The 16,115-nt window shown below is 41.7% G+C and overlaps 1 protein-coding gene across 1 annotated transcript; it reads right to left on the reverse strand.

The window, feature by feature from the left end:
- Window positions 1–12,122: 12,122 nt before the first annotated feature.
- On the reverse strand, window positions 12,123–13,898 carry LOC121192370 (protein NLRC3-like; the record flags this gene model as incomplete). Its single annotated transcript, XM_041054035.1, has 1 exon — window positions 12,123–13,898. A coding segment is annotated over one exon (1,776 nt), but the record flags the coding sequence as incomplete, so codon positions are not given.
- Between the last annotated feature and the right edge of the window lie 2,217 nt (window positions 13,899–16,115).

Below are 16,115 nucleotides of genomic sequence, written 5' to 3' on the forward strand. Positions count from 1 at the left end.
ACTTGACAGTACAGAAACAACAACAACATAAAAAGTCATCACTTATACACTGGCCAATAAAATAATGAATGTGGGTTCATCTACAGAAAAATGTCCGGCTCAAAGTGGAAACTACTGTATCTTTAAAAGCAGCAATTTACTGAAGGTGGAGGATGAATGCAAACCTGTGCAATATGCAAGATCTGATTTTTCCCTAAGAAGCTTAAACAAGCTAACACTGAATGTGTTTGCTTTAAAAGCAGGTTGACAGCTGGGCAGGGTTACTTCTGTCTGAAAGTTACATTTAATTCAATAAAAGAAATGAATATTATGCTTTGATTATGGTTGAATGATTTTTTGCTTTGCATCTTACGCTATTGATTTGCACTAAAACATGAAGGAAAGAAAAAAGTGGTGTGGAACTTTGTGTAAAGAAAACAATGGATTTGACTTTGTTCAATAAAATGATGCTGAGCTTCTGTAACACAACAGATTGTGGAGGATACTTTTGTTCCATTACTCTGTGTGAATTTACAGCAACCATAGCAGCTCATGCAGAGGCACATTAAAGGCTTTACCATGCACAGTGACTGTAACCCTGACTAAAAAACTAAATACCTGAGGCTGTGATGTTCCTGGTAAGTTTATCCTGCAAAGAAGATCAAGGGAGATCATGGCTGGATAAAGTCACTCTGGGCAGTGGGGGCAAAAATGATGTGTGGCCCCACCTGAGTCCTCTTTACCTCACTCTATATGTCCTACACCAACTAGTGATCTTATGATGGAAAACTACAAAGCCCCAGGTTTGATGTGTGTTAGTTTAAGATCATTACAAAAAAGAGAGAGATGATCGAGAGGCTCTCTCTCATCATTTCATTTGATATTTATAAAACTGAGACACACATTTCAAAACAAGGGGGTTTCAGGGTCTGAGGACCTATAGGGCAGCCTGCTTGGCCTGGTTGGCAGTTCAGCCTTGAAAGTTTCCAGCTTGTCTCTTTTTCTTGTACTATATGGACACAAGGCTCATTTTTTAACACAGCATAGTCCGAATTTTTTATTTGTCACCTTTCTGTTCAGGGCTAGTTCAGGTTTCCCTCCTCCTTCCTTTTGTATCCTGTATGTCCCCTGCCTTGTGTATATTGTTTGTCCTCGTTTGTCTGTTTGGTCGGTGGTGGTGGTGTGTGTGTGTGTGTGTGTGTGTGGCTCTCTTGCCAGGATTGAGCGTGGGGACGTCACGTTCTCAACCAGTAATTGACACAGCTGTTCTGATTCTTGTACTCATCTTGTCCTCCCTCTGTTCCTGTAGGATCACCTGTCCATTCTCCACTGCCAGGATAATCATTCCCGGACACCTGCTCCCCCCGCTCCATCAACCATTCCACCCATTACCTTCTACCTGCAACGGACTTTGCCTTGCCTCAGCCGAGAGCAGCCTCACTTCCCCACCACGCCATTTTCTCAATAAAAGTGAACTCTGCACTTCATTGTCTCAGAGTCCTGCATTTGGGTCCTTCCTGGTTAACACGGTTGCTTCCCACTTCGCCACAACACTTTCATCCCCTTAAATGTGAATGAGTACCATCATTTTTGAAGCTATTGCACAGGTGTCTGTGCAGGTGTATTGCTCTGCTTGCTAAAAAAAAGAAAAAAAAGAAGGGATTTTAAATCTCAGTGGGTTCAAATGATTGAAAATAGTTCTATTAGTTTCAGAGACTTGCAGTTAATACCCACTCTGTTTTCCTGTTTCAGTCGTTCTCTCTCATCTTTTCTTGGAAACCTTCATTTTTGCTTCCTCAGAGTTAAAAGCCAACACCTGGAAGTCACTGATCTGAAACAAGGACAATAAAAACATACAGTGGGTACGGAAAGTGTTCAAAACCCCTTATATTTTTTACTCTTTGTTAAATTGCAGCCACTTGCTAAAATCATTAGCATGGTCATCATTTTTTTCCCTCATTAATGTACACACAGGCCCCCATATTGACAGACAAACACAACATTGTGGAATTTTTTGCAGATTTATTAAAAAAGAAAAACTGAAATATCACACGGCCATAAGTATTCAGACCCTTTGCTCAGTATTTAGCAGAAGCACGCTTTTGAGCTAATGGCAACAAAGAGTGAAACATCTAAGGGGGTCTGAATACTTTCCATACCCACTGTAAGCTCATTATTTCAGATTTATTCATACAAAAGTCAGTTATCACCATGGGTCTAAAAAAGCTACAGTGACAGATGCAAATAATGAGTGGACCATACAGAAAAACATGTGTTTCTATCACATTAACCTGTAGCTCTTTCTTTCCAACACTGATGCATATCATATCATATCATATCATATCATATCATATCATATCATATCAGTACAGGTGAGTGATGTCTGTCACGTTCAACAACATGATACCAGGAAGTCAAAGTGGAAGCTCTGGGATCTAAAATCATTCTGGGACGGATGTGACTTCTCTCTGTTAGTTTCAACAACATAGTGTCTCAGTGTTCAGAATAAAATCCATAAATAAATGAAGATATTTTCAACAGCTAACTGTTGTTGTGAAGACATTTGAGTCACAAGGACTTTGATATGTATTTTACAAGTAAATTAAGATATATACAAACGAAGTATTAACATTTATACAAAACACCTTGCAGTTTATAAAATGAGTAAAAATAGTTCTATGCAGCTGAATAAAATATTTAAATGCTGCCTTCACATTACCTACTTTTACTTTGATAATTAAAGAACATTTTGCTGACAATGCTACAGACTTTCACTGAAGTAACATCAGCTGCTAACAGTAATGTAAAAGACAGTTTACATGACATTTGTTCATCACACAGGTCCAACATAATGCCTGTCAGTCAGAGCAAGGTAAAGAGACTGAAACATATTTAATTAGAACGTTCATCAGGACTAAAGACGAAGAAGTATGGTGAATAATAATATATGTCTTGTGTACTTTGTACAGCAGACACATAATGATGCCTCAACTTACTGCATAACTATGAACCTCCAAGATCTGCTCCATCACACCACATGATGGAGCTGATTAATATGAGTCATCACTTTGGGTTCAGCATCTGTGAATGAATAAAAAAAGACAGAGTCCAGATGGAGGGTGGAGGAGGTGGAGGAGTCTCAGTGTGTCTGCAGAGACTGTGTAGAAGGACAGAGCAGCAGCAGAGCAGTCCAGATACACTGATGATTCTCTTTCAGACCCAGAGGAACACACAGGGATGATGGTGGACTTGACAGTGGAGCTGTTCTCAGAGCAGTTCAGACTGCAGCACTGAGAGTCTTCTCCACTTCTTCTGGTTCCTCTGTCAGTCACTGCTGGATGAAGCTCTCCTCTCCACTCTACCTCCCAGTAACATGGACCAATCAGAGCTGCTGCTGCTTCAACCTCTCTGGATCATCAGGACACAGCTCGTCCTCTCTCAACACACACACCGTCCTCTTCACTCTCTCCTTTAGAAAGATCATTACCACCAGCTGTTGAGAGAAGAAGACAGACAACAGAGGTGATAAATCAGTGTTTACAGAGACTCACTTCATCAGCTGTCAGTCACTGATGCAGCACATCCAGTATAAAGAGCAGCAGGGACTTCAGTCCTGTTCAGAGCAGAAGTGGAGCAGCTGTGTAGTGTAGCAGCTTCCTCTCAGCTCTCATGTTAACGTATTGGAGTGAAGACACTGAGCTGGAAGCTCACACACCTGCAGAGACTTTTAGCATCAAGTCTGTTTACTCTGAACATTTCACTCAAGTCCACAGTGGAAATAAACTGCTGAGTCATGAAGCTTCATTACTGCACAAACAGTTTAGTGATGGATTCACTGCTGTTACATGTCAACTCATGTTCCATTTAAAGAAAGAGTCTCTGTGTGTTGATGAACATCTGATCTGCTTCTGAAATATCAGCTGACAAATAAACATGGAGGCTGTCACTGAAAGTATCTGACAGATGGACAGATATACAGATGTGATCACTGGACTTCAGCAGAGGTTCTGCTCTGTATCAGACCACATGCTGACAAAATGTCATGATGCTTCTCTGAAATCAGAGCCAGTGATTTGCAGGCTGCAGTCAGACTGATCTCAGAGCTGTGACAAAGATCAAACTCATCAGTTCTTTAGTGTTGAAATGAGACAACAAACAGTCTCAGATTAGATGTGATGGTAGGACAGTTGGACCAATGAGGACAACTGTCTCTACACATCCTGTGAGGCTGTCAGCTGTGATCCAGCTTTATTTCCTGTTGACATGAACACAACAACAGATCACAATGAGCTTGTGGCTGCTGTGATTGGCTGACTGTCCTCTGTGTCTCTGTCTTTCTGTCCCATCCTGAGGCCTGTCCCCGTTCTCCTCTCACAGCTTCAATGAGGAAAGCAGCCACTGAGAATGTTGGAGGTTTACAGGAGACACTGGATCTTTGCTTTGATACAAACTGTGTTTAGTACAATACTGATGAAAGCAGCATGGACTGACTCCAACCCTCTACTGACCTCAGAGTCTGCAGTCCACAGTCTGGACTCTCCACAAGATCAGACAGATCCTTCACTCCTGAATCCTGCAGGTTCCAGTTTCCACTCAGGTCCAGGTCTCTCAGATGGGAGGGGTTGGACTTCAGAGCTGAGGCCAGAGAAGCACAGCTGATCTCTGACAACCTGCAGTGACTCAACCTGAATAAAGAATAAAAGATGTGAGTTTAGGAGACAAAGTTCCTGCTTGAAAGCGTTGAGTGTTTCATCATCTGTTCAGAGCTGAAGAAGGTTGAGAATGTACAAGTTTGGAAAATGGAAACTCCAAACACCTGAACCAACAGGATGCAGCTTAAAAACAGTCAGATACTAAAAGTCAAACACAGCTCTCATTAATATTAATGACAACATGCTGCTGCTTCAATAAAGACATAGTGACTTCAGCTCTTAAACTCTTCCAGCTCCACCAGTGGCTCCATCTATACAAACTCATGTTGTTGACATTTGTTTCAGATTCTACTAAAGATCCTAAAGTTTTGACAGAGAACAAACATGTCAGGCTGAAGTTTGGAGGAAAGTCAACAAATGATTGAGACAAAATGGAAAAGATTTTCACTTCATGTAACGGTGACGACATTTAACAAACATGCTGAGTTTGCTCTGAATATCTGAGTCACTTTGACTTTAGTCTCATCACTTTCTCGTCGTGTTGGAAGAAGAAAATACTGAATATATATTTGTTGATGTGAGTGTGGAAAAAACTTGGATGTGATTTAAAGAGTGAAGCTTTTTTCTTGTTAAATGAAGCTTTGAAATCTGTAGCTCAACATTGCTCTGCCACAGTCAGTGGACTAAACCACAGAAGAAGAAAACAGACTTTACCATGAAGATCCTCAGTGTGGATCAGTATAATATCAGTGTGATGTCTGCACTTTACTGTCAGCACAACTTTCACATCATACTCATCTCAGCACACAAGTAAACAATGGAGTCTGACCTCAGAGTCTCCAGTCCACAGTCTGGACTCTGCAGAAAACCACACAGATGCTTCACTCCTGAATCCTGCAGGTCGTTTCCACTCAGGTCCAGGTGTCTCAGATGGGAGGGGTTGGACTTCAGAGCTGAGGCCAGAGAAGCACAGCTGATCTCTGACAACCAGCAGCGACTCAAACTGAATAAAGAATAAAAGATGTGAGTTTAGGAGACAAAGTTCCTGCTTGAAAGCGTTGAGTGTTTCATCATCTGTTCAGAGCTGAAGAAGGTTGAGAATGTACAAGTTTGGAAAATGGAAACTCCAAACACCTGAACCAACAGGATGCAGCTTAAAAACAGTCAGATACTAAAAGTCAAACACAGCTCTCATTCACTTCAGTCACTATAAACATCACAGATCATAAAGCAAAGAGTGAAGAAACATTTCGTTCTGTCTTAATGTGGAATATTTGCTTTGTATGTGAAGAAATATAAAAGTCAACTGAAGGTGAAGATGAAATTGTTCCAAAGTAAAGAGTCAATTAGCAAGTGTTGGATTTTGAATCTTCATTCAATGACTTTGAAATATGAAGCTGAACAAGATGCTCAGTGTGGATCAGCATCAAATCTCTGAGCTCAAATCTCCTTCAAAAAGTCCCACATTCACACTCAGGTTTAACAGTTTGGAAGAAAGTTTTCAAAGTGTTCACTAAGGTTTCAAATGAAATCTTTCATATTGTGTGAAATCATAGTTTGAGCCTTTGATGTTTTGAGTGTAACTGAAGTTTGTGTTGAGAGTTTGAGAAGCTGCAGACATTCAGCACATGTGCAGTGTGTTGAATGAGACATTTCATCACATTCCAGTCATGTGTCTTTGGTCCAAAGCAAGTTCAGCTTCATCCAACACTCTCTGCTCACACATTTGAATCTGCTGTTCCAGCATTGCATTCTGGGATTCCTGGCCCCACCTTCCTGGTGGCTGTCAGCTTAGGGGGGGTCTGTGTCCCACAGTTTGTGTCCCTGTGACAAAGACACAGTGGGACGTTGACACCCAGTGGGCTCAGTGATTGGTCGGCTGTGTGGAGCTGAGAAAGGAGCCAGGGTTTGAACTTCTCTCTCTGCTCTGTTTTCATTGCTTCCACAAATATTTGTGTCCCTGTTCAGCTCAGCAGCTGAGTGTAGCTCTATGAATGTCTTCAGGAGACACTGTGTGAAAATGTCCTCTCCGTATTTAAACCATGGTGACGTGTCCTCTCTGTGACAGCAGGCTTTTCACTGTGCCTGTGAGTGAGGCCATTGGGAGCAGCTATGAACACTTGTGCCTTCAGACCTGCTCACACGTGTTGTACAGATCAGTTCTTGTCAAACATCCTGATCTCAATGAGACTTTGTGAATAACACAAGCTCAACTCAGTCAAACTGCTGACACTGTCAATGTGGACTGTAAGAGTCAGAATCCAAATCATTTTCAAAGCTTTAAAAATCACTTTGAAAATCAGAGTCAGCACTTTCACTACTTCCTTTCAACCATTTCACACTTTGAATGTTAGAAATTCTGAAGGAGATTTGACCTAATAAATACTGAATAAAGCACAACTTTCACATCATATTCATCTCAGCACACAAGTAAACAATGGAGTCTGACCTCAGAGTCTCCAGTCCACAGTCTGGACTCTGCAGAAAACCACACAGATCCTTCACTCCTGAATCCTGCAGGTCGTTTCCACTCAGGTCCAGGTGTCTCAGATGGGAGGGGTTGGACTTCAGAGCTGAGGCCAGAGAAGCACAGCTGATCTCTGACAAACTGCAGAGACTCAACCTGAATAAAGAATAAAAGATGTGAGTTTAGGAGACAAAGTTCCTGCTTGGAAGCGTTGAGTGTTTCATCATCTGTTCAGAGCTGAAGAAGGTTGAGAATGTACAAGTTTGGAAAATGGAAACTCCAAACACCTGAACCAACAGGATGCAGCTTAAAAACAGTCAGATACTAAAAGTCAAACACAGCTCTCATTAATATTAATGACAACATGCTGCTGCTTCAATAAAGACATAGTGACTTCAGCTCTTAAACTCTTCCAGTTCCACCAGTGGCTCCATCTATACAAACTCATGTTGTTGACATTTGTTTCAGATTCTACTAAAGATCCTAAAGTTTTGACAGAGAACAAACATGTCAGGCTGAAGTTTGGAGGAAAGTCAACAAATGATTGAGACAAAATGGAAAAGATTTTCACTTCATGTAACGGTGACGACATTTAACAAACACGCTGAGTTTGTTCTGAATATCTGAGTCACTTTGACTTTAGTCTCATCACTTTCTAGTCGTGTTGGAAGAAGAAAATACTGAATATATATTTGTTGATGTGAGTGTGGAAAAAACTTGGATGTGATTTAAAGAGTGAAGCTTTTTTCTTGTTAAATGAAGCTTTGAAATCTGTAGATCAACGTTGCTCTGCCACAGTCAGTGGACTAAACCACAGAAGAAGAAAACAGACTTTACCATGAAGATCCTCAGTGTGGATCAGTATAATATGAGTGTGATGTCTGCATTTTACTGTCAGCACAACTTTCACATCATATTCATCTCAGCACACAAGTAAACAATGGAGTCTGACCTCAGAGTCTCCAGTCCACAGTCTGGACTCTGCAGAAAACCACACAGATACTTCACTCCTGAATCCTGCAGGTTGTTTCCACTCAGGTCCAGGTGTCTCAGATGGGAGGGGTTGGACTTCAGAGCTGAGGCCAGAGAAGCACAGCTGATCTCTGACAAACTGCAGGAACTCAACCTGAATAAAGAATAAAAGATGTGGGTTTAGGAGACAAAGTTCCTGCTTGAAAGCGTTGAGTGTTTCATCATCTGTTCAGAGCTGAAGAAGGTTGAAAATGTACAAGTTTGGAAAATGGAAACTCCAAACACCTGAACCAACAGGATGCAGCTTAAAAACAGTCAGATACTAAAAGTCAAACACAGCTCTCATTAATATTAATGACAACATGCTGCTTCTTCAATAAAGACATAGTGACTTCAGCAAAGTTTATTTAGCTGGTTTTGCTTAGATTGTTTATTTATATTGTAAAATGCACATGTATGTCTGACATATGGTGAATTGACAATAAAAAGCCTTTGAATCTTTGAATTCATAACAGAGCTTTGAAAACTTTCCTAAACTCTGTCATCCAAAGATCTCTTCATTCACTCCATGTTTCATTTCTCAGAGATTCAACAGTCAGATGATTGTTAAATAAAGTGGGATTTGTTAGGAAACAGCAGCTTTTTCACATCTATATCCAGTGTGTACCTGCTCTAAATCCCAAACACTGTGACTGGTCTCAGCTGCCTTCTTTTTGTAGTCATTACAACAGAGAGTCCTTTCTCCTCTCCAGAAGCTCCAGAAGAATTCATGTCCCTCACGCACTCTACAGCCTCACCTTCACTGACTGATGGACCACAACATCAACCTCTGGAAGCTGAAAAACTGTCCTGTCCAACATGTCCCCATCATGACTCTGCTCCTGTCGCCCTTTAAATAAACCCTTTTATTTGGAGCCATAAGGAAAACCATTTGGAATAAGTGAGAACTCTGATCTGACTCCACTAAGTTATCATGAGGCCGTCTCCATTAGAAAAACATTTTTACTGTCCAGGATTTTTCTCTGACTCCAGGATATTTTTCTCCAGTTGAGCTCAGTGAACAGTGACAGCTGCTAAAGATGATCTCTCTCTGTGAGCTACCTGCTGCTGTTAGCTTCACGTCCATTAGCTGCAACATGGGCTGACTTTTACCAAAAGGTACAAATGAAACTAATGGACTGACAATATCAGAGCTGCACATATTTAATAAGAAAGGATGAAATATTTAGACGAGCGTGGCAGACGACTGAATAATGATTTGTCGTCAACACAAAACTGATCGAGCACAAACACAATGAACAAACCAATAAGGTTGAATTCTTTTCAACATGATGTGATCAGAGAGATGTGATCTGTCTTTAGGAGAAATTAGGGGTGGGTGATATGGCAAAAATATCACATCACGGTTTTTTAATGGTAAAATCACGATCACGATTTTATCAGTTCATTTTTACAGTGAAGTTAATTTAGAACCAAACTATTCTCTATGTAAAAACTTAGCCCTAAAGATAAAAGAGTCACCTCTTTCCACCGTTTGCTCCTTCTCTCACACAGCGTGCTTTTATCAAAGGCTTGTGTTATAGTTGGTTGTTTCTGTGTAATGTCTTTAGCCGTTACCACTGGCTGATGTGTGGTTGGCCTCGCTGCTTGGCTCTCAGCTAATTGTTCTGGATGCTGCCTCTTCAGGTGGTTAAAGAGGTTCGTTGTGTTTGTGCTTTGTCGTTTGGAGAAAACTCAAACCAGTTCCATACGCAGTGTTGGGGAGTAACGGAATACATGTAACGGCGTTACGTATTCAGAATACAAATTCTGAGTAACTGTATTCCATTACAGTTACAGTTTAAATAGATAGTATTCAGAATACAGTTACATTGTTGAAATCAATGGATTACGTGACGGTACTTCGATTACGCGACGAAGGCAACCCGATGCGTTTCCCAGAAGCCCCAGCTCCACGAAAACAAACTTAAATAAACGAGCTATTCGCCTGATCAGTCGGACAGAATGGAGTCGGACGAGGAGCAGCAGGAGCGAGAGCTTGAGCCGCAGCCGGTAAAACAGAGCCGGGACAGGAATGCGTTGGCCAAGACAGAAACGGTGTTACATGTACTCCGTTACTCCCCAACACTGTCCATACGACTGGAGTTCTTTTTGGGGACCAACTCCAAGCTTTCACTTTCGTTGTCGGCCATGGCTACCCGCTACACCTTGACTAAAACAGCGAGGCTAGTAAAAAAAAAAATCTGCACTGCTCGTACTTCACCATGATTGGTTGGTCATGTTCACGTGAAGTGGGCTGTTAGTTGCCCAAGGAAAAAAAACTTCTCGTGCGTCTGTGCGCAAGCATAGAGCTGCAATTAATAAAATGTGCCCTATAGACGATAATACGATCTCTGTCCTCTGGCAGATCGTCACCACTTTCTAATCCTTCACGATCTAATATCGTCATATCGCACACCCCTAGTATATGTATATAATGTGTACATAACTATACACTGCTGCACAACTGTACATACCACCATTAGAGAACCATGGCTCTATTTTTCTATTATAAATGTACACACTGCACACCTGACAGGTTATATTTTTACATTGTATATATTATTGTACATTTTATTCTCCTCCCTGTTATTTTTTTATTTTATCTTATTCATATTAATGTTATTTTTCTTGTCATATATATATATGCATTCACTCTTTATGTCTTTATACTTTGTTACACTGTATTTTGTAGAGTTGCTAAGTGCTGCCAGTTAGCTGTCAACTTGTCCTTTCCTTTCTTTTTGTGACTGTTTTACTTGCTGCTTTAACATAATTTCCCCCTGAGGGATGAATAAAGTCTATCTATCTATCTATCTATCTATAAACCAACAGTGTGGTCCTTTAAGTCTTTGCTCCTAAACACGTTTAACAAGTCAATTCAATTCAACTCAATGAGAAAAGACCACAATTTACAATTTTAAGTGAAACTAAAGGAATAATTCTTAGTCTGAGAGAAGAAAAAGTCACAATATGGAACAACAACTATTTCAAATCTCATTCATTCAAGATGAATGGATTCAAGTTCTGGATGAAGATAAACCAGGTTCAGTTGTGGATTAAAGATATAAGATCTACAACAGTAACAGACAGTGAACTGACCTCAGAGTCTCCAGTCTACAGTGTGGACTCTCCAGAGAACCACACAGCAGCTTCACTCCTGAGTCCTCCAGTTCATTGTTATTCAGGTCCAGGTGTCTCAGACTAGAGGACTGGGAGCTGAGAACTGAGGACAGAGCTTCACAGCTTCTCTCTGAGAGGTTACAGCTGCTCAGTCTGAAGAGGAAACAATGAAGAAAAAGTCAAATAACATTTGTGTTGAAAGGACAATCAAAGGAACCAAACTCTCAGTTTGCTCTGCAGCTCACAGCAAACTAACAGACCTGCATTTGAAAACTGGGCCAAACATCAAACACAGATTTGTTGAGTGAAGCAGAAATATCAGCTCTTTATCCACCTGCTAACCAATGAGGAGTTTCTACATTGATGATCATCTTTCATTGGCTCTGATTCAAATCCTTTCTGTTTTATACTCAACAAGTTGGAGACATGACAGTTAAATATGATACAATCAGTAATAAACAGACATGTACAGTCAAGGCCGTAATTATTTGGACAGTTAGACATGATATGTTATTTGGGATCTCAGCACATTCACTTTAAAATATAATTATAGATACTACAGTCAATGACTGCAAAGGATTTTACACTAAATATTAAATGTGATGAGTTTGTTTCACTTCATGTGTATTTGTCCAGTTACTTTTGAACCACTAAAAGGGCTGAATCTCCCACACAGTTCTTTCTATACTGATGTCAACCTGCTCAAATTAAAGCTGAGACTTGGCTCTTTAATGTAGGATCCATTATTTTAATTCAGATTCAATGTGATGAAGCTCAGAGCTCAGAGATGATGATAAGGAATTAAAGAAGAGAGGAATTTATTTTCCCTCCTGCTGAATAAAATAGCAGAGTCTTTATATAATGAGGAATAAATCCAACTATCTATACACTTACAGAGCTTTGTTAGAGGCTTTGACAACTGGCAGCAGCTTCAGAAGAGCCTCCTCTGAAGCAGAGTATTTCTTCAGGTCAAACACGTCCAGATCTTTTTCTGATGACAGTAAGATGAAGACCAGAGCTGACCATTGAGCAGGAGACAGTTTATCTGTGGAGAGACGTCCTGAACTCAGGGACTGTTGGATCTGCTCCACTAGAGAACGATCATTCAGTTCATTCAGACAGTGGAACAGGTTGATGCTTTGCTCTGCAGAGGGAGTCTCTTCAATCTTCTTCTTGATGTACTGGACTGTTTGCTGATTGGTCTGTGAGCCACTTCCTGTCTGTGTCAGCAGACCTCGTAGGAGAGTCTGATTGGTCTGCAGTGAAAGACCCAGGAGGAAGCGGAGGAACAAGTCCAGGTGTCCATTTGGACTCTGTAAGGCCTTGTCCACAGCCCTCTGGTAGAGCTGTGTTGGATCAGGTTTGTATCTGAACAGTTTAGACCACAGGGAAGTTGATTGTTCTTCTGACAGCAGATTGACTCCAGAGTTGATGAAGGTCAGATGGACATGAAGAGCAGCCAGAAACTCCTGAAGACTCAGATGGACGAAGCAGAACACCTTGTCCTGGTACAGTCCTCTCTCCTCTTTAAAGACCTGTGTGAACACTCCTGAGTACACTGAGGCTGCTCTGATATCGATGCCACACTCTGTCAGGTCTGATTCATAGAAGATCAGGTTTCCTTTCTGCAGCTGCTCAAAAGCCAGTTTTCCCAGAGACTCAATCATCTTCCTGGTCTCTGGACTCCAGTGTGGATCTGTCTCAGCTCCTCCATCATACTTAACATTCTTCAGTTTGGACTGAACCACCAGGAAGTGGATGTACATCTCAGTCAGGGTCTTGGGCAGCCCTCCTCCCCCTCTGGTTTTCAACACATCCTCCAGAACTGTAGCAGTGATCCAGCAGAAGACCGGGATGTGGCACATGATGTGGAGGCTTCGTGAAGTCTTGATGTGGGAGATGATCCTTCTGACCTGCTCCTCCTCTCTGAACCTCTTCCTGAAGTACTCCTCCTTCTGTGGGTCAGTGAACCCTCTGACCTCTGTCACCATGTCAACACACTGAGGAGGGATCTGATTGGCTGCTGCAGGTCGTGTGGTTATCCAGAGGCGAGCAGAGGGAAGCAGTTTCCCCCTGATGAGGTTTGTCAGCAGCACATCCACTGAGGTGGACTCTGTAACATCAGTCAGGATCTCAGTGTTGTGGAAGTCCAGAGGAAGTCGACACTCATCCAGACCATCAAAGATGAACAGAACCTGGACCTCTTCAAACCTGCAGAGTCCTGCTTCTTTGGTTTCAGTAAAGAAGTGATGAACAAGTTCCACCAAGCTGAACTTTTTCTCTTTCAGCACATTCAGCTCTCTGAACGTGAATGGAAATGTGAAGTGTATGTCCTGGTTGGCTTTGTCTTCAGCCCAGTCCAGAGTCAACTTCTGTGTTAAGACTGTTTTCCCAATGCCAGCCACTCCCTTTGTCATCACTGTTCTGATTGGTCCGTCTCTTCCAGGTGAAGCTTTAAAGATGTCTTCTTGTCTGATGCTTGTTTCTGGTCTGGCTGGTTTCCTGGATGCTGTTTCAATCTGTCTGACCTCATGTTCATCATTGACCTCTCCAGTCCCTCCCTCTGTGATGTAGAGCTCTGTGTAGATCTGATTCAGAAGGGTTGGGTTTCCTGCTTTAGAGATCCCCTCAAACACACACTGGAACTTCTTCTTCAGAGTAGATTTAAGTTTACGTTGACAAACTGGAACAACATGTCCTGAATGAACAAACAAGAAACAACATCAATGACTGATTCATAAAGAAAACATGACATGTTCATCCCCCTAAAGAACACACATGAACATATTTCCCTCCATGTCTTGAGACGTTAGTAAATGTCCCATTTGTCCATCATGTTGAATCTTTAGAGAAATCCTCTTACTGCTGTGCAGACAGTCAGCCAGCTCCTCCTGCTTCATTCTCCTCAGGAAGTTCACTGTGATCTTCACAAAAGCCTCTCTGCTCCTCCTCTGCTCTTCATCCTCACCATCCAACACCTCCTCATCCTCCCTCTGACTCTCTGAGCATTCTGGGTAATCTGGACTCACAACCTTCTGGATCTTCTTCAGCTCCTTCTTCACAAAAGTCACAATGTTCTCCTCCAGCAGCTGGAACAGAAAACTATATGAATGACACAATCAAAGTAAAACCATGGAGCCGAACATCAGATCCATGTTGGACACACTGACAATCCACTGCTCTAAAAAGTGCAGCATGGAGATTATTGTCAACACAACAGATGTCAAAGTAGTTGTTGTCCATGTACAGACCATAAATATGGAGTCCAGGTGTGTTTGATGCTGCTGGGCAGACTGAGCACTGGGAACCTCTGAGCTCTCCTGGTCCACTCTGTGGAGGAATCATGAAGAATTAGCTCACATTATGTTTGCAGCATCTGTGAGTGTTTTATGCTTTGTACACAAACAACAGCTGCTTTTATGTTCTGTGGTGACTGTCCTGATTAAAGCAAACACTACTGTGCTGTGACATTCTCAATGAGAGGAAACAAGCAATCAGTTCTGTACCTCATGACCTAGAGTCATCACAACAAGTCCACCTTTTAAATGATGAGTTTTAAGGACTCACACTGGGTTTGACAGAAGTCTCACCTCTGCTACAGGACACTAACACAAACACTGGAACTGGATAGGTGCTGAGTTACAGGGAGTTTTAGTTCTGATCTGAATGACACATATAAGAACATAAGAAGTGCTTTTCTTCAAAAGAGAAACATCAACTTTGCCACTAAAGCCTGTGTTTCAGCCTGATCATGTTCATATACTGTGTCATTCATGAAGCCTGGAGACAAAACACAATCACTTCATCTTTCATAGAAGAGCAGTTATACAGGACAGCTGTCTGATACATTTTAAACTCAGCTGCAGCTCACTTCTTTGCAGCAGAGGGAGGTTGTCCTTTGAAATTAATGAGGTGATCCTTTGACCTGTCACTCTTCATGGACACACAGCTGGGCTCAGGTACAGGGAAGTCTGGTCTCTGATGGATCCTGGTGGACACAGAAATTAAGACCATCACTGACATGGGGACAGGGACAACATATCTATTATTCATACAGTGTTCTCATAGTAAAGAAGAAAACATGTTTTCAGTTGCAGCTCACTTCTTTGCAGCAGAGGGAGGCTGTCCTTTGAAATTCATGGGGATATCCTTTGACCTGTCACTCTTCATGGACACACAGCTGGGCTCAGGTCCATGTTCAGGTCCAGGTCCAGCAGAGTCTGGTGTGTGCTGCTGCTCTGGCCTTCAACACAACACACACAGAGCTTTGAGTGTGAATAATGATGGTGCAGTGATGTGAGTGCTGAGCTCTGACATGGAGAAGAGTCATGGACAGTTAGAGATCCTCATCTCACCTCTGAGCTTTGGTCTGGATCTCATGGTCCCCACACAGACTGCTTTTAGGGGGAGGGGCTCCCTCCTCTCTGTCCTCACACTGATTCATGATGCTGAATTCACATCCACATCAGCTCACACACACTTTCTACCTTCATCTGGAGAGAAAACACAAATCATTCATCTGCACATCAACTGAAATCATCCTCAGGTTCATGTTACTTTATTTGTATCTTTAGGTAGATTTGTTCCTCTGTTTTAAAGTTGTCTGACTGAACCATGACACTAAAGAAAATGATAAAATGGATTCTATCAAAGAGAGAGAACATGCTCATTATGGTTCAGTCAATGTGAAAATCTGCAAGTTTCCTTAAACAGTGTAAATGTTTCTGAGCCTTTTTACAAACCACTTCACAATTTTCTTCAAAAAGTCAATTTGCTGTCAATGATAGTCCCAAGATATTTGTAAGACTGCACATACTCAATGATCTGACCTTTAATTCCAGTGACTTGGTGCCTGTGGGGTTTCCTCCTAAAATCAATGAGCA

Source organism: Toxotes jaculatrix, chromosome 13 (assembly GCF_017976425.1).
Source record: "Toxotes jaculatrix isolate fToxJac2 chromosome 13, fToxJac2.pri, whole genome shotgun sequence".
Lineage (NCBI taxonomy): Eukaryota > Metazoa > Chordata > Actinopteri > Toxotidae > Toxotes > Toxotes jaculatrix.